Genomic DNA, 25,494 nt, shown 5'->3' with positions numbered 1-25,494 from the left:
TGCTAAAAACCGAATGCGGCAAAAAATAGAATTAGTCTGGAATTTCATACAAGTGTACACAGTTTGAAAACCAACCTTGAAGCTTTTTGCTTACAGCACATTCTCTCCATAGCCTCTCTCCCACAAACTGAGCTTTTCAGATGTCTGAAACTCCACCAGAAGCTTCCTAACCAGTATCGACAACCCTGTGGTGTGTTTCCACAATGCTGTTTTAGGAACATGGCAGATCTTAGATTGGAGTTATTGTGGCAGAAGCCACCATGATTTTTCAGTTCCCTCAACAGCTTTTACTGTCGATCGCCATCAGAGAAAATGGGTTCTGGTCAAATTGAAAGAAATGAATATATAGGATATTCTTACCCCGACTTAGTAACCAACCATCAGTTTGAATCTGATGGACGTAAGCTGTGCCGCTTAAAGAACTCCCGAAACCCATATGCACTAACATCATAGTTGAACTGCATCAGGTGATGAAAACAAAGGATAAGCTAAGCTGGCCTTGAGGAAATGCCCTAGGCGCAAATGCTCTCTACTTCATAATGCCCCATCTGAAAAAAATAGCTCGTTTGGCGGCAAGTATTTTGGGCAGTTCGGAATTGGAATCCAGGATTTTTTTAATTCAAATCATGTTTGTCACCCCCAAAAATTCTAGATTTCCTCAAAAGGGCCCATTTTAAATCCAAGAGAAAAAGGTAGGGTGCAAAATCCTGGATTTTCAATCACCTCAAAACTGTCGTAACCACTCTTCTCTTAAGGCCCCAAATCCAGGCTGCCAAACATAATTTCTAGATTACACAGGATTGAAAATGCAGGCTGCCAAATGCAACTGAAAGAACGCAAAATCCAGGATTTGGATTCTTAAGTCAGAATCGAAATCCTTGCAGGCAAACAACCCAGAGGATCATAAGGTGCTGAGCATCAATGTTGTCAAAATCATTATCATAATGCAAATCGTAATAGTGGTTGAATCATATTGAATCAAAAATCGTAAGATTTTTTTTTTTAATGATTTTCTTGAAATTCTGACAAAAAAAAATGGAAAATACAAATAAATAAGAAAGAAAAAATTAAAAACTCATCAATCATCCTTTTGCCATCAATATGTACCAAGTCATACCATCTCATGACTGTGTTAAAGGATTTCTTATGTTTCCTTTATTTTTTCGTCTTTTAAGAAATTTCCCTTAACAAACATACAAGGATCCTTTCATAATTTATGTCTTTGTTACCTTTCTTGAATGTAGAATCACGTTGAAAAAGTGGCATTTGATTACTGACCATTATTCTACAAGACATGTAAGTCAACATGATCACAACCATACATAAAAACATTTCAGTTACGTTATGCATCAATTTGGTGTTTTGACCCATTAAGAAGAAAGAAATCATTATTTAGAAAAAAAAAAAAAAAAACCTCCATGGTTTAATGTTGAAGAGAATATATATCATTTAATCTCTTATAAAGAACAAAACAAAATAATTTACCTTTTCTAAACAATTCTCAAATCCGCTGCCAATTTAAAAACAAAGAAATGAAAGCCAACTAAAGCTTAAAATGGAAGAGAACAAGTGTAATTTGAATTGTAAATCGTAGAATTCAAATCATAAAATCATACAATTCATGTAAAAAGGGATTCATGGTGGGATTCAAATTGTTTTGCTTCAGTTTCAATTCAAATCGTAAATTGTACGATTTTGACAACACTGCTGAGCATCGACAAATGTAGGCTTTATGAGGTGCGGGATTCTAGACATGTGGGAGCCCACGTTCAATGAACCAGACTGTTGATCTGATGGGTCCTGCTGTGAATAGGTGAAGGCCTAGAAAATTTTCTAGATCAATGTTTAGGATTGAAAGGGTTCCAACTCTCACCATCGACATCATCAACATCTAAGCCTTATCCCAATTAATTGGGGTCGGCTACATGAATCCTTTTCTGCCATTCCAGTCTATCAAGGGCCATAACTTTAGTCAGTCCATAGGTCATCAAATATTTTCTTACTACCTCCACCCACATCCTTTTAGGCATTCCCCTTGCCCTTTTAGAGCTTCAACTTGTACCAACTCACTCCTAACCAGTGCAATTCTTGGTCTCAATTACATATGAACAAACCATTAAGTTTACTTTCCCTCATCTTGTTACCTATTGGTGCTACTCCTAAATTCCTCAAATGCATTCATTTCTTTTTTTATACTTCCTTGTCTTGCCGCTTGTCCATCTCAAATGCATTCATTTCTTTCTCTATCCTGCCTTATCTTGCCCTTTTAGAGCCTTCAAATTATAGCAACTCACTCCTAACCAGCACAAGTCTTGGTCTCAGTTGCATATGACCAAACCATTTGAGTCTACTTTCCGTCATATTGTTACCTATTAGTGCTACTCCTAAATTCCTTCAAATGCGTTCGTTTCTTTTTCTATCCTTGTCTTGTCACTCATCCATCTCAACATCCTCATTTCATCAACACTCATCCTATAGACATGATGCTCCTTAACTACCCAACATTCTGTCCCACAAAGCACGGCGGGTCATATAACTAGCTTATAAATTTCCCTTTTAGTTCGTGTAGTACACAATGGTCACATAAAACTCCAGAGGCACATCTCCATTTCTTCCACTCTGCTTGAGTTCTATGGGAAACATCCTTCTCAATCTCTCCACTCTCATGAATCATTGACCCAAGATATCGAAAGTAGTCATCTTGGGAAAAAACTTCTGAGTCAGGAATCTATCCAAATTCTTCATTCCCGCTCCGATTGTTATTAAAATTACACTCCACGTGCTCTATTTTAGTCCACCTAATTTTCAATCCTTTTAAGGCGTGTTTGTTTCGCCAACTTCCGTGGTAAAGTAACATAAATGGGCCATCATTATTATTTCACGACATTTGTTTAAACAGGTATTATGACACATATTTCAACGGTCAAATGCATATGTAATAGGAGACGGGTAAAGAAATTTGTAATCATTACAATTTTACTTGTATTATAGTGGAAACTCCATTCCAAACACCAACATTAGTTTATTTTGGTATTGATTTGACATTAAAGTAATATAAAATTGTCATCATTACATTTTTACCATGATAAACCAAACAATGTAATTGGTGCTATTATTGCGGTCAAATGCAACTGATGTCACTAGATAGATAATTTATAATCATTGCTCATTTACATTCACTGTTGTAATTGGTAAAATGAACATGCCCTTAAATTCTAAAGCGCTTCTCCATAAATTTACTTGTGTTTACACCCTCCCTCATTTTGTCAATCGAAACTACATCATCTACAAACAACATACACCATGGGATCTCTTCCTCGTTAACTCATTCATAACCAATTGATCCCTAGTGCAAACATACTATAATTGGGAAGTCACTTGTCTCTCCACTAGTAGTCCTCACATTTGTTACTGCTACCTAATAAGTGTACTTAACCATGTCAATATATCCTCTTGAAACTCCTTTCTTCCAACACCCACCAGATTAACTCTCTAGGGACCCTATCTTAAGCTTTTTCTAAGTAAATAAAGACCATGTGGATATCCTCCATTCCCTATATTTCTCCATGAATTGTCCAAATAGGAAAATAGCTTTAGTGATAGATCTCCCTAGCATTAAACCAAGTTGATTTTCCGATACATTCGTCACATACCTTAGTCTTTGCTCAATCACTCTTTCCCAAAGTGTCATAGTATGGCTCATAAGTTTAATCCCACGACAATTAGTGCAGCTCAATGTCTCCTTTATTCTTATAAATAGGTATATGGTACTTTTCCTCCATTCGCTTGTCATTTACTTTGATCTTACAATCTCATTGTCTCTTACTCGTTATATGAGCCGGTAGAGAGTGCGTGTGTATGAGTGATCTAGGATTCAAGCTCGGGTAGTGTTTTGAAGATGATGGCTCCAACTCCTTAAACCTTCAACTTATAGATTAATAAAAAAATCTTACAATCTTGTTGAACAACCTTGTCAACCAAAACAACCCAATATCTCCCAATCACTTCTAAAACTTCTATTGGCATACCATATGGTCCAAGGGCCTTTCCTATTTTTATCTTTCTAAAGAATTCTTTCACTTCAGATGTCCTAATCCTATGAAAGTATCTATGGACTCTGACGTCATTTGAGTTTATGGTTTCTTTTATCTCTATACATTTTTAGAGTGATTATCATTTAACAAGTTCTGAAAACAAGATCTCCACCTTTCATTGATCTCATTGTCATTGACTAGTAGTAGTACCCCTTTATCATCGCTTTTAATGCATTTAACATGATCTTAGTCCATACTCTTCCTCTTTCTCATTTTTGCAAGTTTGGAGAAATCTTTCTCATCCTCTATTATCCTCAATCTATTATAAAGATCATTATCATTCCACTACTAAAGGCCTGCTTGTTTCAACAATTACAACAGTAATGTAAAAGAAATGGGCAATGATTACAAATTACTTATCTCCTGACATTAGCTACATTTGACCGCAATGATGGCAATTTTACATTGTTTGATTTATCCACGGTAAAATCGCAATTATGTTAATTTTACATTACTTTAATGTCAAATCATCACCAAAATAAATTGATATTGTTGTTTGGATTGGAGATTCCATTGTGATACAATGTAAAATTGTAATGGTTACAAATTCCTTTACCCGTTTCCTATTACATCTGCATTTGACCGTTGAATTACCTGCCAAATTAAATGTTTAAATAAACACTGTGAAATTGTAATGATGCCGCATTTACATTACATTTCTAGGGAAATCGGCGAAACAAATAGGCCCTAAGTTTTGTTATATGATTGGCCTTTCCCAATAGATCCTTCTATATAGCCTTTTTTTTTCTTTTTTCTTTTTTTTTTCTTTGTTTTTTTTTTTTTCTTTGTTTTTTTTTTTTTTTTTTGGATTAGTTTCCAAAACATCTTTTGTAACTTTCTTAATGCACTCAACCATCTTATTCCACAAAACTTTTACTTCTTCAACAATCCACTTTCGTTCTTCCATTAATTTATTTTTTAATAACATTGCTTTCTCACCTTTTAAATTCCACCACCTAGACACCTATTAATTCATTCACTTTCTTCCATGCCTTAATATAAACATCAATAACCATTAACCTATGTTGTGCAGTCAAACTTTCTCCAAGTGTCACCTTGCAGTCCCTACATATTGACCGTTGTCTTCCTAAGTAGAAAGAAATCTATTGGCTTGTATATGATCCACTTTTAAAAGTTATTAAATGTTCATCTCTCTTTTGTAAGTATATGTTTCCTAGAGCTAGATTGTATGCCACAGCAAAATAAAATATAGCTTCCCATATCTCATTTCTTCTCCCAAAACCATATCCTCCATGTACCCTCTCATGTTCTCTACTTAACTTTTCTACATGACCATTGAAGTCTCCTTCTACAAATATCCACTCTGTTCAGAATTTCTTGCATGAGTTCATCCATATCATCCTAGAATTCTCTTGATTCTATACTCTAACCCTACATGTGGCTCGTATGCAGTGTTTGAAGTATCAGTATCGCTACAAGTTTTGTCGGTTGGGGATAAGGAAACAACACCAATATCGTCGATAATATTGCTGATAACTAGAATACGGGGAAACATGGGGAAAACTATGGAATTTTCAGTGGAACTTCAGGAGATGCTAAATACACATATCTGCATATTTACGAAATAAAAAAATGCATATAATAAGTTTCCATTTAATGGGGGCCTAAAAGCATGTGTCATTGTAAGAAATCAGTGCAACCATTCCAACCATCCCATCTAACCATCCAACCTTTCATCCAAACATCCATGGATATTTCAAAATATCAACAACACATGATATTTTGCCAAGAAAACATCAACAACTGGAAAGGAAATGAAAGATTATGGTCTCAATATCATGCATGTTGCGGTAACGATAATATCGAAATATTATCAATATTATCAATGAAAAATTGAACACTACATACAACCATGTGCCCATAAAAAACTATGTAACGAATTTTTTTAATAAGCGGATTTTTGGTGATATTGCGATATTATCAAAATATCACCAATACATTTGTGATATAAGTGACACCTAGAATTTACACAGTCGAAAATATTGGCGATATTAATACATTGGCAATTCTAGCAACACCTAGAATTTACATAGTTGAAAATATTGGCAATACATTAGCTATATCGATCATTGGCAATACATGGCAATACATTGATGATACCTAGAATTTTTTATACTACCAGTGTTATCAGAATCGCCGAGCTGGAGATAAGGATAATATAAGGGATACTTCGAACAATGCCTACATCACAGCAACTAAGCGTTGTTGTGGTGCATCGCATTTTGAAGATGCCTTCGCCAACCCTTTGCCCATTTCTCACTACAGCCAGTTCCGATCAACATGTCACTCACAAGAAACGCCCTAGCATAAGTTTGGAATGTCATATTGTTCTGATTCAATGCTGGAAGTTCAGGGCCTTAGGCTTATGTTTGACACTGGCTACCATCCTGACACAATCTTCCTCTATTCAGGATAAGGCCCGGCAATGAGAGCATAAAATTCCCAAGGCGCAATGTAATATACTATTACATAGGTTGATTACAATCGAGCGCTATGTAATAGTCTATTACATAAGTTGATTACAATAAAAGAGTTGAAAGGGTCCAAACATATGTATAGTTAGGATCATACATAATAGAGACGGTCCGTGATGAGATATCAAAGTAATATCATCTTCATGGGCTGACCGTGGATTGCCAATAATCGAGACAAACTACCTAGATTTATCAATGGTTTGGATCAAAGGGTTAGGATCATATATGATGCAGCATAATGTAATCAACAATAGAGTATGACCGATCAACACGGCATGGATATCATAAAAATGAATAGTCAAAACGATCATAAATATGGATCTGTCAAATTTAACAAAAGATATTGATAAACAAGCTTCAGCATTTACCGGCAAAACCTTGACCGAGTATTTGGTTATATTCGGATCAGCAACCCTTCCCTGGTTTGCTGCCTGTTAGTCACAAAGGGGGAAAAAAAAAGTCAATTATGAGAGCTGAAAGTGCAGTGGATTGGAAAGGAAATAATGACTCTTTCTAATCACTCACTAACACACAAAAGAGAGACAAAACATTATCAGATTTAAAAGGAGAATTACATAATCGGGAATACATAGGAACTGTTGTCCTGGTAACAGAAGCCAAAGCAATCCAAAGAAATAAACGATGGTGAATTATTTGATACTCTGGCAGTGTACGAAGCTTGGAACACAGGCACCAAGGTATTAAAAAACAGTTACATAACGGCCATTAACGATGGGAAGTGGGAACTATTACGTGTCATGGGGCTGTCACGGCCTTTACAGGAAAAAAAAAAAGAAAAAGGAAAAGGAAAAAAAAAAAAAAAAGGCCCCAACGGCCTTTAAGGGGGGCGATACAGTTTTTTTTTTTTTAACAAAGAAAAGAAAAATTGGCCGTTGCAGTCCGTACTGTAGCAGTAATTACGGTGGCTGTTACGGCCACCGTTACCATTATTGAATACCTTGGCAGGCACGCAGAAAGTGTAAATGTGAGATGTGACATACATTAACTCAGATTAAACCAACTAAATTTTGGAACTCATTGTCCCCAAGTCACAGTCGCAAAATCAGATTTCTCGAACAATCCTAACCGCTGATTCATGAGCACTTGTTTGTTAAAACACGGCCATTGGATGTTTGGCATTTTTAGCTGTGCAATCAAGGTCCACTTATCTGATAGTCAGATAATCAGAAAATCTTAATTTTTGGTTAATGATACATCTGAAATGGGACCCATTATTTGGACCCATTAAGTGCCTGCATATCATCCATCACACCGCAAGAGTATCAAAGTTTTTCTTATGAAAGATAAACCAGTGTTCTAGAACTAGCCAATCCATAACTCAGACCAAGTCAACTCAGTTTAGTAGGTTGGCACTTAGTATCGAGTTGAAAACTGAGATTTCACAAAAGATATGTAAGTCACACCAACTCAACCGAGTCTGATTCTGAAATCAAAAGAGCAATTTTGAAGTCATTCTAAATCTAAACTGACAATTTGTGCCATTGCTAACAAGCTACAGAGCTTAGACATAGACTTTGGGTGTCAGACACAATTACCAGGTTAAGGACATGGCAGCTTTTAAAAGTTAGACTCACATCATCAGCCTTATCCCAATTAATTGGAGTCGGCTACATGAATCCATATGAATAATAAAATAATAAACCATTATACTTTAACAGTATATTGTAATTATCTCTATTTAAGAAAATCCCAATAAATAAATAATAACAATAAACATAAAAAATAATTATTTCATATGTACAAGTTGTCCCAAAATTTAAAATGTTAGTGATAATTGCACAATTTATTTTTGACATTTTGTTATATAGCACCTTCCCTTTTGGCTCAAAGCCTAACACCTTCCCTTATGCATTTTCCCAAATAATGCCATCCACTTTGCATATTCGGTCTAAAACCACCATGTGGTTAACATCCATCGGCAAAGCATGATGGAAACATGTCAGAGCCATTAAAGTTCACCATTGACTACAAAAAAGACCCTTTTGCCCCTGGTTTGGTATGGGGTAGGGTTAAGGTTGGGGTTTAGGGGATTTGGGGGAAGGGTAATATTGTCAATTTTTAAAAAGATTTTGTGATTAATCATGGTTGGTTTTTCCATCAAGAAAAATAATGCCATGGTGGTTTTTGACCATATTTAGAAATAGAAGGTGTTATTTGAGAAAATGCCCAAGGGAGGGTGTTACTTCTCTTTGGGCCAAAAGAGGGGGTGCTATATGTTGAAACCTCTTTATTTATATTTGAATAATGTCCATGAGTGTCAGGCACATGCCAGCAATGCACAACTTAAAAGAAATGTTGTCTCCTTGTTACATAGTTAAAAGATAACCGAAAAAAAATAAAATCAAAAGAACATAAATGATGTAAAACAAAAAGCAAACCTACTTGTGCTGGACTATGAAATATTTCAATGAAAGGATAATCTTTCCTTTGCCGTGTTATACAAAATCCAGGATATTTAGGACACTCAACCTGAATTGCATCACAGAAACAACCATTAGGTAAAAAAAAATGCATGCTATGCAAGCTCAGTCTAGAAAAGACCACAACTTCATGTGCCAACACAAATGATGCTGATAAATAGTAACACCAAAACAAAATCAAGTTTTCAACAAGAATATGACCAGCTGCATGCCTGCATCAAACCATGAGGTATGGAAAAGCACCTTAATGAGACAGCAGAAAGTATTTTGGTCTATACATTGATCTTGAAACCAGTAACCTCAACCATTGCTTCAGTTGCTTTCCAGAAGGAAAAAAAAAAAAGGTGCTTTTGATGCAATATGCTAGCAACCAAGAAGGTGCTTTGGAGATCAAATGTCTTTGTGGATGATGTTTTTTTTTTTTTTTTTAACAGACGCACACACTCACACCATAGTGGAATTTCACCACCTATGTGTACTCGAACCCTTGACCCGGTGTTGAAACTCTCGAGAGTCTACCACCAGAGTAAGAGCAAGGACCCGTCTTTGAGGATGATATTAATACAAGAAAAAATGGGTAATGCAGGGGCATTTTCACACTGAGCTCGAGTGGGGTTGCCTGTTGGATGCAAGGGCACACTTGAGGTGGGTGACCCATGTGATTTGGGGCCCAAGGGGGAGATCTCGTGTTCGAGACTCCTCACCAGGGGTGATTAATGTGCATTTCACACCGGGCTCGAGTAGGGTAGCCCGTGGGATGCGGGGACACACTCGGGGTGGGCGGCCCATGTGATTTGGGGCCCACAAAGGGGGTTCGGCCGAGGTCCTAAAACCATGAGAAGTGGGGTCTGGGCTATGAGATAAAGGGATTAATTTGCCATACTCTAATAGTTCGAGCTTTTAGAGCAAGTGGTTAATTGTCCTGCATCAAATTGGTATCATAGAGGGAGGTCTCGTGTTCGAGACTCCTCACCGAGGGTGATTAATGCAGGGGCATTTTCACATTGGGCTCGAGTGGGGTCGCCTATGGGATGCAAGGGCACACTCGGGGTGGGTGACCCATGTGATTTGGGGCCCACGGGGGAGGTCTCGTGTTCGAGACTCCTCACCAAGGGTGATTAATGTGCATTTCACACCAGGCTCGAGTGGGGTAGCCCGTGGGATGCGGGGACACACTCAGGGTGGGTGGCCCATGTGATTTGGGGCCCACGAAGGGGTTTCGGCCGAGGTCCTAAACCCATAAGATGTGGGGCTTGGGCTATGAGATAAAGGGATTAATTTGCCATACTCTAGCAGTTCGAGCTTTTAGAGCAAGTGGTTAATTGTCCTGCATCAATGGGAGAAACTCAGCCCTTAATTCTAAAACATGGAAATTTCAATTACATCACTATCAAAAGAAAATGGTGAGCATGTCACGCCCCGAAATTCGGGTACCCGAATAAGGTATTCGGGACCCAAATCCCAAGGGCGTGACAAGTTGGTATTAGAGCCAGGTTAGATGAAAATTGTGGACCTAGGGTTGTCTTTAAAATTAGTAACCCAAACATAAATCCATTTGCTTTTATGATAAGAAAAATAGAAATATAAACTTGAGAACCATTGCATTATGTTGACATCATATATAATCTTATTTAGATTTGACATTGAACTAATAACCAAAATCTGGACCCTAAGAAATTTTTAGAGTTTTTTTTTTGCATACTATGGTAAATTGGACAGCAATAGTAAGCAGAAAACACTTAACTTACAAAAGTTATAACTAATTAATTAAAACTCCTTTTAAGTTGATACAAAATCTCAGTCGTAGATTAACAAGTGTAGTTTCAGTAAAAAATAATTCAAAAATGTAAATCTAGGTTTATCCTTTACCAATATTAAGTTATGTGTATACTAGTTAGAAATCGTTTATTTCTGAACTGACCTAATTATCCGAATTTTAGAATTTTCTGTAGACTTTGTATTAGGCTGAAATTTTATAGAATTATAGTAGACTCATATATGTATCCTCATAAAAAATTTTAGATCAATCCGATGCTTATAAGTATCAGAAACATTAACGGGAATAGTATCCTAAGAATCTGAATTTTCTGCACTACAACCTTGATACATATCACTGCCTGAATTCTCTTAATCTTCATGTGTTAGTCTTTTAGATCATCAAATCTTTCTTGCAATCTAATAAATTTTTCATGCTCCTAGATGCCTTAAATAGTATGCACTCCATTAATGATACTTAGAATTCAATTTAGTTACTACAACCTACCTTGGTTGTCACACGCTAAGCTTACATGTTTAATTAATCATAAATTATGGCGGATCAAAACATTGATGTCGGAGCCACATCAGGAGCTCTTGGTCCCGATACCACTGAAAACAAGTCACTTATGAGTGGAATTATTAGGGCCATAGGAGATCTTATGGCTCTTGTGGGCTATCAGATTAGACAAACTCAAGCGCAAGGTTAAACCCAAACTGTTCACGTAGCTAACGAAGGGATAGAAACTTTATTGGAAAGGTTCAAAAGACAGAGGCCGACTGTATTTAAGGGTGGGCCTGACCTATCTGAGGCCGAGGTGTGGAAGAAACAGATTGATAAGATATTCACGGTTATGAAGTGTGATGAATACCAGAAAACAGAATTGGCTATTTACACGCTAAAAGCGGAGGCAGATCATTGGTGGGACTCAGTCGTTAGGATGAACCCGAGAGTAGAAGCCTGGACCTGGGCCCAGTTTTGTGAGAAGTTTGATGATAAATACTTTCCCTTATATGTGAAAAATCAAAAGGCGAGAGAAATCATGAAATTAGAGCAGGGTGATATAACAGTGTGCCAGTATGATGCTAAGTTCACAGAGCTATCGCGATTTGCAACTTTTCTGGTGTCCGATGAAACCCGTAAGGCACAAAAATTTGAGGAAGGTCTGAGAGCCTCTATTTGTAGCCGATTAGCCCCTTTCGTATAGAAAACCTGTGCCGAAGTGTTGGAGTGTGCCTTAGTAGTGGAGAAAGACAACAACGAATATTTGAAGAATCATGATCAAAGGAAGAACGTAAAGAGTGGTGCTAGAACCGCTACACATATATCTCCAGCCCAGTAAGATGCGGCTAAGAGACAGAACAACATCGACATCGATGGCCAGACCGACGACAGCACTTCCTGCACCACGATTTTCGGGATTTTGCTTTAATTGTGGACTCGAGAGCCACACTTCTCGTTTTTGTTCCAGACCACAGCACACTCAATATCCACAAAGGTCAAGACCTTCACATCAGTCTTTCAAGCCTCCCCAGCAACAGGCGCCGCCGTCTATGTCACAGAAACCTCCATTACATCCTTCCACCTCACAGCCATCCTCGAGACCACCTCAGCCATATCCACAGAGGTCGCTACAGTCGTACCCGAGGCCACCACAGCAAGGACCTTCATCGGTATATCAGAGACCACCTCAGCAGTACCAGTAGTCGAGGCAGGGAGTTCAGGCACCACGACCACAAGCTCAAGGCCGAGTCTACGCCCTAGTACAGTCAGGAGACGACACAGTGCAGTCGTACAAGAACTTGGCACAACAATACGAGGGCCCAATTCAAAGTTATGATGTTCCAACAGTCTGAAGATGGAGCGACCCAGACTTATGATGATGTTGCACCCATATATGAGGATCTAGCACCGCCAACAGATGACATTATTCAGCCTGACATCGAGGCTAGCAGCGATGTAGTTGAAAGTACCATCATCATTTATTTGTCCTTAGCTAGAGCGTTATTTGACTCTGGAGCATCGCATTCATTTATTTCTTACTAGCTTTTATGCTCGCTTGAGTTATCTCCTACTCCCTTATATAAAAAGTTAACGGTAGCAATCTTCCTTGGTAATTCAGTGGACCTAAGTCGGATTTGTAAATCCTGTCCAATCATGATCGAGAACATAAATTTACAAGCTAATCTTATAGTTATGCCGATGCGAGAATATGATATTATATTGGGGATGGATTGGTTATCTTTATATCGGGCAAAAATCGATTGTTTTAGGAAGATAGTCATATTAAATATCGATGGGTGAGCACCGTTACAATTCCATGGGACGCGAAGGAAAGGAGAACCGGTTAGTTTGTCAGCCATCTCGAAAGTTGAACTTCAAGGAGTAGAACAAATTTCGATTGTTAATGAATTTCCAGAAGTATTTGAAGATATTCTTGGATTACTGCCAAAGAGAGATGTTGATTTCACAATCGATCTGGTACCTAGAACTGCACCAATCTCCAGAGCACCATACCGTATGGCACCTGTTGAATTGAGAGAATTAAGGGAGCAACTTCAGCAGCTCCAAGACCAAGGCTTCATTAGGGCTAGTACGTCGCCGTGGGGTGCACCAGTATTATTTGCAAGAAAGAAGGATGGATCATTGAGGCTATGTATTGATTACCGTCAACTTAATAAGGCGACTATCAAAAACAAGTACCCGCTGTCGAGGATAAATAATTTATTCGATCAGTTAAAGGGAGCTAAATATTTTTCAAAGATAGACCTACGGTCTAGATATCATCAGTTGAGGATTAGAGATGAAGATGTACCCAAGACTGCCTTTAGGACTCGGTACGGCCATTATGAATTTCTAGTGATGCCCTTCGGACTAACGAACGCTCCAACAGTATTTATGGACCTCATGAACAGGGTCTTCAAACCGTATTCAAACCGATTCGTGATAGTGTTCACATATGATATTTTAATTTACTCTAAGACGCAAGAAGATCACGCTCACCTTCAAATAGCTCTTCAAACTCTAAAGGACAATCAATTGTATGCCAAAGCTTCAAAATGTGACTTTTGGAAGAATGAAGTAAAGTTTTTGGAGCACGTGGTATCGGAAAAAGGAGTGTTGGTAGATCCATCGAAAGTCGAAGCAGTGTTAAATTGGGAGCAGCCCACCAATGTGATAGAAGTGCGCAGTTTTCTCGAATTAGCTGGTTATTATAGAAGGTTCATTAAGGGATTCTCTAAGATAGCAAAGCCATTGACTAACTTGACCAAGAAGGGCACTTCATTTAAATGAAATGAAAATTGCGAGCAAGCTTTCTCTGAATTGAAGAAGCAATTAACGGAAGCCCTAGTACTTTCTTTACCAGCAGAAGGGGAAAGATTTGTGGTATATACTAATGCATCTTATAAAGGGTTGGGATGCGTGCTGATGCAGAGTGGTAAAGCAATAGCATTCGCGTCAAGGCAGTTGAAACCTCATGAGCAGAATTATCCCACTCATGACTTAGCGCTTGCAGTTGTAGTGTTTGCCTTAAAATTTTGGAGGCATTATCTTTATGGTGAGCAATTTGAACTGTACCTGGATCACAAGAATTTAAAGTATCTTTTTTATCAAAAGGACCTAAATATGTGGCAGAGGAGATAGATGAAATTCTTGAAGGATTATCATTTCGACATCTATTATCATCCAGGTAAGGCGAATGTCGTCGCCGACGCGTTAAGCAGGAAGACGCGCGAGCTGGTTGCGAGTTTAATGATTAAAGAACGGGAGATGCTTGATATAGTTAAAGATTTTGAAGTTAGACTTCATATCGATGAACCTCGGGCTTATATCGATAATTCAGTGGTGCAGCCCACTCTGGTTAGTAATTTCTTAATTATCCATTTAGATTAGCCCTTTAATTCTTATATTAGGATGTAGTTATTCAGGATTTTCTTTTCTAGGTACGACGAATAATAGAAGCGCAGAAGAAGGACGCATGGCTATAAGAGAAAATAACAAAAGAAGCGGGAAAGGACAACTCGGAGTTGCGAGTAGGCTCTGATGGTGGGGTCAGATTTCAAGGGAGGTTATGTGTTCTAGACATATCTGAATTGAAGCAAGAAGTCTTAGATGAGGCGCATCGCACAAAATTCACCATCCACCCAGAAGGAACCAAGATGTACCGTGATATACGACGTCAATATTGGTGAAGTAATATGAAGAGGGAGATAGCCAATTACGTTGCAAGGTGTCTTACTTGTCAGCAGGTTAAAGCGGAGCATCAAAAGCCGTCGGGACTTTTACAACCGTTACAGGTCACAGAGTGGAAGTGGGAGCACATATCGATGGATTTTATTGTCGGACTACTGAAAACAAGCCGTCATCATGATGCTATATGGGTGATCATGGATAGGCTAACAAAGTCAGCACACTTCCTTCCTATACGTATTTCTTCATCCCTAGACGAGTTAAGCAAACAGTATATCAAGGAGATCGTTAGGCTTCACGGCATTCCTGTGTCCATAGTATCCGATCGAGACCCCAGGTTTACATCACGCTTTTGGAAGAGTCTTCAGAAGGCATTGGGAACGATGCTAAACTACAACACGGCTTTTCATCCGCAAACTGACGGGCAAACGGAGCGGGTAAATCAAATCCTAAAAGACATGCTTCACAACTGCATTCTTGACTTCAAGGGAAATTGAGACGACCACCTCTATTTAGTAGAATTCGTCTACAATAATAGTTTTCAGTCCAGTATTGGCATGGCGCCATTTGAAGCTTTATACGGAAGACCTTGCAGGGCACCAAATTGTTGAACCAAAGTGGGGCGAAAGAACATTGTTGGGACCGGAACTAGTGCAAGAGACATCCGAGAAGATTGCCGTCATCAAAGAACGTCTACGTACCGCTCAGAGTCGCCAGAAGAGCTACGCCGACAATCGCCGAAAGAACTTGGAGTTCGTCATAGGAGATCATGTGTTCCTGAAGGTATCCCCGATGAAAGAAGTTATGCGATTTGGGAAGAAAGGAAAATTGGCACCACGCTACATTGGACCATTCGAGATCTTGCAGAGAGTAGGCCTCGCAGCCTACAAACTAGGCTTACCTCCTCAGCTTTTTGGCATTCACGACGTATTTCATGTATCTATGCTTCGGAAGTACGAGAGAGACGCATGCATATCATTGACTGGGAGCCGTTGGAAATCCGAGAGGACGTCTCATACATAGAGCAACCGATTCGCATCCTCGACAGGAAGGAGCAAGTACTTCGAACAAGAACAATTCCACTTGTGAAGGTTCAGTGGGGGCATCATGGCGAAGACGAAGCTTCATGGGAGCGAGAGGATGAAATCCGAGAGAAGTACTCTCATCTCTTCATATGATAGGTATGTTAAATTTCGGGGACGAAATTTTTGTTAAGGGGGGTAGAATGTAATAACCCATTTTTTAGGAACCAACCCCACCGTCCGCTTGTGTGGCCCATTCCGCATGTCTCCGCCGCCTAACCCACCTTCTCCATTCTTCCTTCATTTTCGTACGGTAAAGGGCACCGAACCTTCCCATGAGACGAAACTGCCCACATTCCCCACTCTTCCGCCTCGTTCCTCACATCCATTAAAAAGAAAGGAAAGATATAAACAAAAATTAAATCATATCGAAAAGGGAGAAAGGGAGAGAAAGAACCCGGTAGATCAAGAGAGATAGGGAGAGAGAGAGCTCTGTAGATCAAGAGAGAAAGAGATTAGAGCGGGGCCGGATCATCAGACTTTTAAGGTAGGTGATCTTATCTTAAAGTTTATCATTTTCAATTAATTATTATGCTTATTTATTCCAAAATTTTGATAGGAATATTATTGTCAGTTGATTATTATGTAAGGAATTCTACTCATTTATGAATTTCTATTTTTATATATTTCTGATATTTAATGTTGAAATAATTTTCTTAGAAATAGAATTATCAAATTTATTTATACATGATGTTATATATATATATATATATATATATATATATATATATATATATATATATATATATATATATATGAATTTTAATATCTAAGTTTATATTTTAATTTAGAAATTCTATATATGAAAAAATATTTATTAATATTAAAATTAAAATGAGTAATTCCTAAATTTTTAAAATTCATTTATATAAAGATAAATTATTAAAAATAGAATATGTTCAAATAAAATTATGAATTTTTAAGTTTGATGTAATATAGTATATGCAGATAGATTTTATTATTTTATATCGGAATTGTTAAATTAACTCAGAATTATTTTTAGTAAAAAAATAGAATTAATAACTTAAATTAATTTGTAATTTTTAAGTCTTGTTTAATATATGTATTTAATTTCATAAGTAATAATTAATTTAATTTAATTAATCTAGATCGAGTGAAATTTCAAATATTAAAATGATTTATTAATTTAATTTAAAGTAAAGTGGTTACAATTAAATTGTTAACAAGCTGTTAAATTAAAATTTTAATTTTTAGAGTTTGAGAATTAATATTAATTATACTAATTGGGAATTAAAAATTATTATTATTATTATTATTATTATTTTTTGTTGTAAGAATTAAATTAATGTAAATCTAAATTTAAGGTGACTTTGAAGGCTTTAAAAATAAATAATTATAATTCAAAATTTTAGTTATTTGGTAAGTATTATGAACTCTGACTTGTATAATTTCTTAAATTAATTAAGTTGAAATTTAATATGATATTAATTCGAACTTCTAATTATTATTCTAATTTAAACACTAGTTTAAGTTATAAAAATAAAAATAATAATAATAATAATAATAATAATAATAATAATAATTTAAATATAAGGTACAACTAAACTTTTATAAATTAATAAATAGGAATTTAAATTTTAAATAAAATAATTTATTTACATTGTAAATAAGTAAATAAATTCAAAATTCAAATTTTGAGACAAAATTGGTATTCCAGCATTTTCAGGAGTTCTTGTAAATTTTCCAACACTATTACAGAAAACAGCTTGATATTTTAACAAATTTCAGAAACTAAATTTTAATAACATCGAATTTATGCACCTCTTATATACCAAACGGTCACGCCCCTTGGGATTCGGGTCCTGAAGACCTTATTCGGGTACCCAAATTTCGGGGCGTGACAGAGCACCCTATAACATAGAACCAAAGGGAATACTGAATATAGACGGTGGAAAAAAACAACTGGTTACATTGACATAGAACGGAAGTTGCGTTTCTTTTTTTCTTTTCCTTTTTGTTGAAAGCTAAAAATATTATTAAAACCAAAAGCTAAGGCAACAATTCCCTGATACAAAAGGTTGCACGCACCCGTTGGTGCCCAAAACAAAACTAGGGAGTTGGAATCAAGATTTGCAAGGGCAAACAAAACGTTCAACCTGCTGATAGAACACTAAATCCCTAAAAATCAGGAAACAAGAGATCAGTGACAGGCTGGTTTCCCAAACCCAAACATTAAATAAATAAATAAAAGACTGCCGCTGGCTCCCCTTAAATTCAAACCGCAGCCACCGCCACACAACCATGGTGACCTGGCCTCACCACATGCCGAATTTTTTACCCCAAATGACCACACTCCACCCGCTGCAAAGGACCTCAGCCGCCATCCCTCTGAAATTTCTGTGATTTTAAGTCTCAAAGAATTAATTTGCCTTCACTTTTATTCCGACTTGCTGACAAGAACAATCTTCAACCTTGAAGACCTGTCTATTCCAAGGCACACTTCCCATCAAATTGCCAAAGGTAGCAACTTCCATAGAACTTTGCCTTTGTCTACAAATGAACCCCTCCCCAGCTATTAAAATTTTCCATCAGCTTGCCTCTAGACTTCCACTGAATGCCAAACAGATGAAAATAATCATTCCAAACTCCACAGACGAGCAGTGAATGAAGAGACGATTCACCAACTCTTCCTCTTACACATTACACATCCGTTGGGTGATACAAACCTTCTCTTTTATAGGAAATCAACCATGAGGATCTTTTCTTTGACAGCCGTCCAGACAAATTCTGACAAGCAGAGAGGGGCAACTGGGAACCAAACAATTGAGAGGAAGTGGGTAGATCTGTCTCTAGACAGCTTTTGGAAGAAAGACTGAGCAGAAATTTTGCCTGATTTGTTCCATCAGCCTTTTTACTTTTTTGAAGTAAATCATATAATGAATATGGTGCATAAATCAAAATCTTTTGTACAGTCAAATTGACCCCATACTCTCTTCAATTCAACTTCAACCGGTTTGATCTTATGATAAGTTCATGAGTCAAGACTCCCAAGAGCACATGGCCTATGGTCGCACAAAGCATGAAAGGAAGCAGCAACGAATTCGAGTGCGGAAGCAGGGTAAGCATCTGATTCAATAAACAGTCAGGAAGTCTGAAGCATGGTTTGAAGCAGGAGCAGCACTTGGGTGGAAGGTCATCATAAATTGGTGTTTTAAATAGCAAATAGTGTGTAGCACAGCGTTCACCCCTCTTAAGTGCGAGGCATAAGCTACATAGAGTGCAACATAAGCTACAAGCTACTTCTAGATTTTTAATCAAGCTTGCGCTTGGTTGCACCAATTTCATAATATTCCGCACCAAATTAGATTGATTAATAACGAAATTTAACACAATTTCATGATATTTGGTGCAACCAAACCCAACCTAAAGTAATAGGAAAGGGCAATGATTAAAGTATAAACATAAGGAAAGAACAACAAAACTGATTTAATACTATTACCAAAAGCATTAAAAAGATTAACTAATTTTATTGGAAAAAAAAAATGTAACAAATCATTGAAAACATTAATTGATTTTAATGTTGTAGTGAAAAACAACTTATAATGTGAGCTACATAGCATATAACATATTCTATGTAATGTGGAGCATGTGCAAATTACTCATGTAGTGTAGGATACACATGACTTAAGCTATTTTCATGCGCTACATAGCGTTAAGTCTAAGCTACACTACATAGCATAGTAAATTTGAATGTAGAAGTGGGGAAGCATCTGAATCAAAATGTGAGTAGCATGAACAAACTGCCATTGGGGTCTTGGATGTTGTTAGGCATAGTAGCTTAGGGATCCAAACAGCTGATCTACCGTAGATGACCCCAAAATCTTGTTGACTGGAAGATCCTAACCCAATATTCATTGGACTATTTAACCCCTATCCATGGTTGTTGTATTTTCTTAACCTAATGTATTTGCAGCCCCTTCATGTAAGGGTTATGATATTTGTAGGGCCCAAAAGATCAACGGTTGAGAACAACAATAATCTCGTATGTGTGAAATTTCCATGGGAAATGTATCCCAGCTAAAGCTTGGGCTTCGGCCTACCAGTATTAGCAAGGGCTAGGCTCAGCAATGTCTATCTCAGCCTGACATGGGCCCGTTTCATGTTGCAGGCTGGCTTGAGCAGACCCTTGCCCAGCCAGAGCCCAGTCCATTGACCGCCTTTCAGCAGGCTATTAAGGAGAAGGTTCTACAACAGTTGCATTTCAATGGAGGCTAACATCTTGAGAAGGCATTATGGAGGCTCTGTTTTCTTGGAATCTATGGGCTATCTGCAAGAGAGTAATAGGAGGACCTCTAACAAAGGCCAGATTGTGTGGTTAAAATAAATAAATAAATAAAAGATAAGGGTTTTTCCATGGTTTAGACATTTTGAGTTGTTTGGATAGCAAAGGAAATAGTGGATTCCACATAGCAATCATCAGCCTTTTCCATAATTAAGTTCTCATGCACAAACTACAAGGTGACCATTGTGAGAAGAATGCGAGATTCCACTTGCTATCAAAACAAGAGCCCAAAAAAAAATTGGAAAAAATGGGAATTCATGGGAATCCATCATTAGATATTCATTAGACTTTTCTTTTCTTTCTTTTCCCACAATCCAACAGGCATGTGAATCAGTATCCCAAACTGTTGTACCTTGTAGCTTTCGGCTGTTGGCCCTAATGTCAGAATTGAGGGTTCTGCGATACTCTAATTCTGTCGGTGCCCTCAGGCCTTTTTTCCTTCTAATACAACTTATTTTTACTGATCCAAAAGGGATAAAAGCTAACATCTATCTTGGAAATAGTACAATACGAGGCCTAACTGATGAATAGTTTATGGCACAAACTTCTTTAGCATTGGGATCATACACGCATAAATTTTATATCTGGATAAAACTCAGCAGCAGCTTCCTCCAATACTTTATCAAAGTGCTTTGCATAAGTACACCTGTGAAGAACATTCAAACAAAGGGATGTGAGCCTTGGGATGTGAAAGAGATGGATTGATCATCAATCAGAAAATTAAAAAAATGGACGAGATTAAGTTACTTGATGGCAAATGCAACCACCACAGGGTGACCTTCATGTAGGAGCTGGACAAACTGACGCTCAGAAGTGAAATGAATAATCCGTGAAGGCCCAAGATCCTTTGGATAACCAGTATAATACCTGCATTTTGTCAGAAACCAAAAACAACATCAAGGGAAAAAAATTATCTGGTGTTCCCATATTGTCCTGACACCGTCATTATCCCCTCATAATCACATTCCTTTTTGAGTATCAGTGGCACTCTAAAAAATGCATGTTTTCTTATCAAGAAATTGTTACACACAAACATTGTAAGTGAACCTTTTTTCTTTTTCTCTTTTGATTGGCAACTACATGAGAACCTTTCACATGAACAACCATGCCTTCCCCATCAATGTGTTACCTGTTTATTCCCTCCTTCTCCATCACCTCCTTCAACGATGTAATAACTTATTTGTTTCAAGCTTTCTTTTGCCACAATGTGACTAGAATTTATACAGGGCAGATAGTTGGCCCAGACTTGTGTTTGGACTGGGTGGTTGTTCCAACATTGTTTACTCCAAGCAGTGTTCGTAATATCGGTATCGCGTTACATATCGCACCCTTGCGATACGGATACGTATTGGTTATCGCATGGGATATATTGGTCGTATCACATAATGCATCGTTAAACATGGGGAAGCGTTGGGAAATTGGTCGAATTTTTCAATGAAACTTCAGTGATTGTTAAAAAAGACATCAATACGCACTTATAAATCAAAACATTACAAAAAACAAGTACACACAATACATTTTCTTTGTATAAGGTCCTAATCTATGCGCTGTCTAACTGAATTGATGCAAGTATATTGAAAGTCTATTCATATAATTTATAAATGTAAGAAGGTATGTGGAAACACAAGCAATACATTCAAAAGGAAAAGAAGAATCATTAGATCAGGTTACATACATGTTTGATTTTATGTTGGGACACAAAGATCGCAACCGATTTGCGAGAAATTGAGAAATTTTGGTTTTTTTTTTTCCTTCAATTTTTGGAACTCAACCAATCTCCTCCAAATCTCAAAATTAAAGCTCCCAATGTATGATTTTTCATGCAAAACATGAAAAATCATGGATTTGTAACAATTTGACATCAATTTAACATGATTTATAGGAAAAAAAAAAAACGGAGGATCGAAAACCGAAAATGCTCACTGGATTGAACATGTGGGATATATCCCACTACTTGTGTGTTTCATATCACATAGGTGGGATACAAGATATACCGTGGGATATATCGGCCGGTATCATCGATACTTAAAACACTGACTCTAAGTAGTTGGCTCAGACTCGTCTTTATACTGGACAGTTGGTCCAGTCTCAGTTGTGCCAGATAGCTGGTCTGCTTGCTCAAATCACTAAAGTCACAAAAATGCCTGCTCACTTGAAGTTATTTGTCATCCCATAGCTCCAACTACTCGTTCGTCTGTTCGCCTCTCATCACAGCCTGTGCCACTCTTCTCCACTACCACATTATCTTCTATTTTTTACTTTTAAATAAATGTTGCATGTGCCTCTCCAAACCCAAGTACCTATTTTTAGAGCACATTAAGTTTGAGGGGGGATATTAGAGAATTTCTTTCTTTCTTAGATTAAGATTATGTTAGCTCTTGTTCCAAGCTAGGCATCATTAGCATAAGATTCTCCAGCTTAAGTGAAAGTGTTGAAAGGTTAAGAATTGAATAAGGCCTATTGGGCCCAAGCCCATGTAATAAAGCTCACTAAGGGCTTAGACCTATTTAATTTATAAATATGAGAAGGATGTTAGGGTTTCATAACCCTAAGCACTTCATCTCGCATTCACCTCTCTTGCAAGAGCTCTCCCATCCATCTCTCTCTCTCCCATCTCCCCCATTCTACTCCTTTCTTCTTCTCTTCGTTAGTCCTCATTGGCCCCTAAGATCAACAAGATGTAGCCGTTCAACAGATAGTTTGACACAAAATGGGGCTATGTGTGAAAGGTCATTTTGTAAGAATTCCCAAAATAACATCAATAAGTAAAAGAAGCAGCCAAGTTATATTCCACCAACGAAAATCAGTCAGTGTCACCGGAAAGGACCATTAAGATTTATTGCAATATGTTAGAAAAAGCCTAACAGCAGGTCCCCATATAGGGTGTCAACAGACCGAGCCTGAGGTTGGCTTGGAGGCATGTATTTTGAACTGATTAGGCTGCCCTTCTCAAAAGAAAATCTTGGCCTGGGGCCAGCCCGTTGACAGCCATATCTACACAACAGTACAGATACAGAAAGTGTGTCTAGCAATACCTATTCAGAGCAGAAAAGGTGTTGATATTGATCATTCAGGTGCCAAAGTCAAAATCAGCTCACATTAATGTGTGCATGCATGTGACTTCCATATCAGCAATACATAGAAATCTTGGCCTGGGGCCAGCCCGTTGACAGCCATATCTACACAACAGTACAGATACAGAAAGTGTGCCTAGCAATACCTATTCAGAGCAGAAAAGGTGTTGATATTGATCATTCAGGTGCCAAAGTCAAAATCAGCTCACATTAATGTGTGCATGCATGTGACTTCCATATCAGCAATACATAGAAAGATGCATTGTCGCCTGATAATCAGCTGCCCACTTCTTCTTCTTCTTCTTCTTCTTCTTCTTTAATCATCAATTCCATCACAAAAAATTAAAATTTAACAGACAACAACTTGAATTAATGACTTAACATCTCCTTAATAAATCACATAGTATCACAAGCATAGAACTAACTATGATGAGCAAGAGCATCCATTGATACCAAAAGCCATGAAACTGTGCTTGCTCATAGAAGGAAAATATCCATCTCAACAAGGATGAAAGATCCAAGCCGCAACAAAAAATAAGAGACACTAGAGCTTCATGAAGGACGCATTGTAAATAGCAATATATGTCACACAAGTGCATAGAAGTCAATTGAATGACCGAACCTGCTGGTTGAGCGAAGGTGGCTAATCATCCTGTCGAAAAATGATGGTTCCTCCATTTCAATTCAGAATGCCAATCTAAGTGTTTTGAAGTTTCCCTGATAAGTACCACATAAATGTTACAATCCATGGACATTAGCAAAATATCCTTGTTAAGCACCTAAACAGAACAAAAGGTACAAGTGCATGCAACAAGTGCAAACAAACCACCAATGACCTCAAGCTTGTGAAAATAACATGAGCATCACTAGTCACACACACACAACCAAAATCATGTGTGCCTAACCGTGAAGATGACCTGGCACTGAAATCGTAGCAGACTACTCAATAGGTGGGCACCGTACACACATTGAATGTGAGCCCATTGGCATTTTCTAGTAAACCGTCCATTGTTTTCATGCTAGGGATGGCTCACCTGATTAGTGGACTAGCCTTGATTTAAACCTAGACAATCTTCTTGGCAGGGCCCACCTTGCACATGGCTCAGATATATTTCATCAAGGTGCATACAGGACTAGCAAGCCTCAATTAGTTGAAGAGAAATTTGAGGGAATCCCCCATTAATAGTGGTACCCAGCAGATCAACGGTCTGGACCACCAAACAGGCCCCACATGTACAGAATCCGAGGCAGTGGTGGACAATTTTATGTCTGCTGCGGGGCCCACAAATTCCCAGCACTAATTCAAATTCAACAGCAAAGAGCCTACATTATTTTTCAATCAACTTTCATTATTTGAATAGTAACAATGCCATCAAATTTCGTTCTCAAACTCTCAAATTACTGAAAATTATTTTTTTAAAAAAATAATCAATGAAGGAAAAATCCATGGAAAAAAATAATTTCTAGGCACCGTCAGTGATCAAACAGTCAATACAGAGAAATTTTCACATACAAAGTTGTATGAGAACTGTCACATACAATGATTTCCTTCCATCAAACATGGCACTTTTGCAGAACATCTGAGCCATGGAAAAGGCGGGCCTCACCATAAACAACACCTGGGGAGAAAATCAGACCAATCCACTCATCAGCGGGGGGCGAAACCCGTACATTGAGTCAGACCATCCTCTGTCCATTGATTTCGTCGGGTAGCTCGCCTGATAAGTGGACCACACCCTGGTTTTCACCCCAGGTGATCTTTATGGTGTGGCCCATATCTTGCACGGCTCGGAAATTCTACACAAATGACACATTGGCGGGAGACAAAGTGGCATATGTGAACTGTATTTGTTAATTCGCGAAGAAGAAATAGAAAAGACGAAAGAATTCGTGTGGAAAACTCACCAGCTTGCAGGAATCAATACACTATCTTGCAGAGAGAGAGAGAGAGAGAGAGAGAGAGGGGGGGGTTTTAGGGTGCAGGGGTTTGGAAGACGACCCCTGTAAGTTTCGGTGTGGTGCTGGGGCGCGGATTGACTACAAACCCCAGCAGGACCT

At 37.8% G+C, this 25,494-nt stretch overlaps 1 protein-coding gene across 3 annotated transcripts; it reads right to left on the bottom strand.

Moving 5' to 3' along the window:
* On the bottom strand, nt 1-25,494 carry LOC131226201 (uncharacterized). Of its 3 annotated transcripts, none has more exons than XM_058221963.1 (8): nt 25,342-25,491; nt 24,059-24,153; nt 21,110-21,229; nt 20,930-21,008; nt 8,993-9,079; nt 6,958-7,020; nt 361-458; nt 1-206 (listed from the first exon to the last, which is right to left on the bottom strand). In XM_058221963.1, exons 2-7 carry the CDS (start codon nt 24,112-24,114, stop codon nt 381-383), a joined length of 483 nt encoding a protein of 160 aa, XP_058077946.1. In that variant the 5' UTR covers nt 24,115-24,153; nt 25,342-25,491; the 3' UTR covers nt 1-206; nt 361-380. The 3 variants fall into 3 exon arrangements, with proteins under 3 accessions (XP_058077946.1, XP_058077948.1, XP_058077949.1); XM_058221965.1 differs by having other exon boundaries at nt 1-185; XM_058221966.1 differs by lacking the exon at nt 8,993-9,079 and having other exon boundaries at nt 25,342-25,494.

This window comes from Magnolia sinica, chromosome 14 (assembly GCF_029962835.1).
Source record: "Magnolia sinica isolate HGM2019 chromosome 14, MsV1, whole genome shotgun sequence".
In the NCBI taxonomy this organism is placed as follows: Eukaryota; Viridiplantae; Streptophyta; class Magnoliopsida; order Magnoliales; family Magnoliaceae; genus Magnolia; species Magnolia sinica.
Note: the sequence above shows the minus strand (reverse complement) of the source record. Positions and strands in the feature narration are given on the sequence as shown.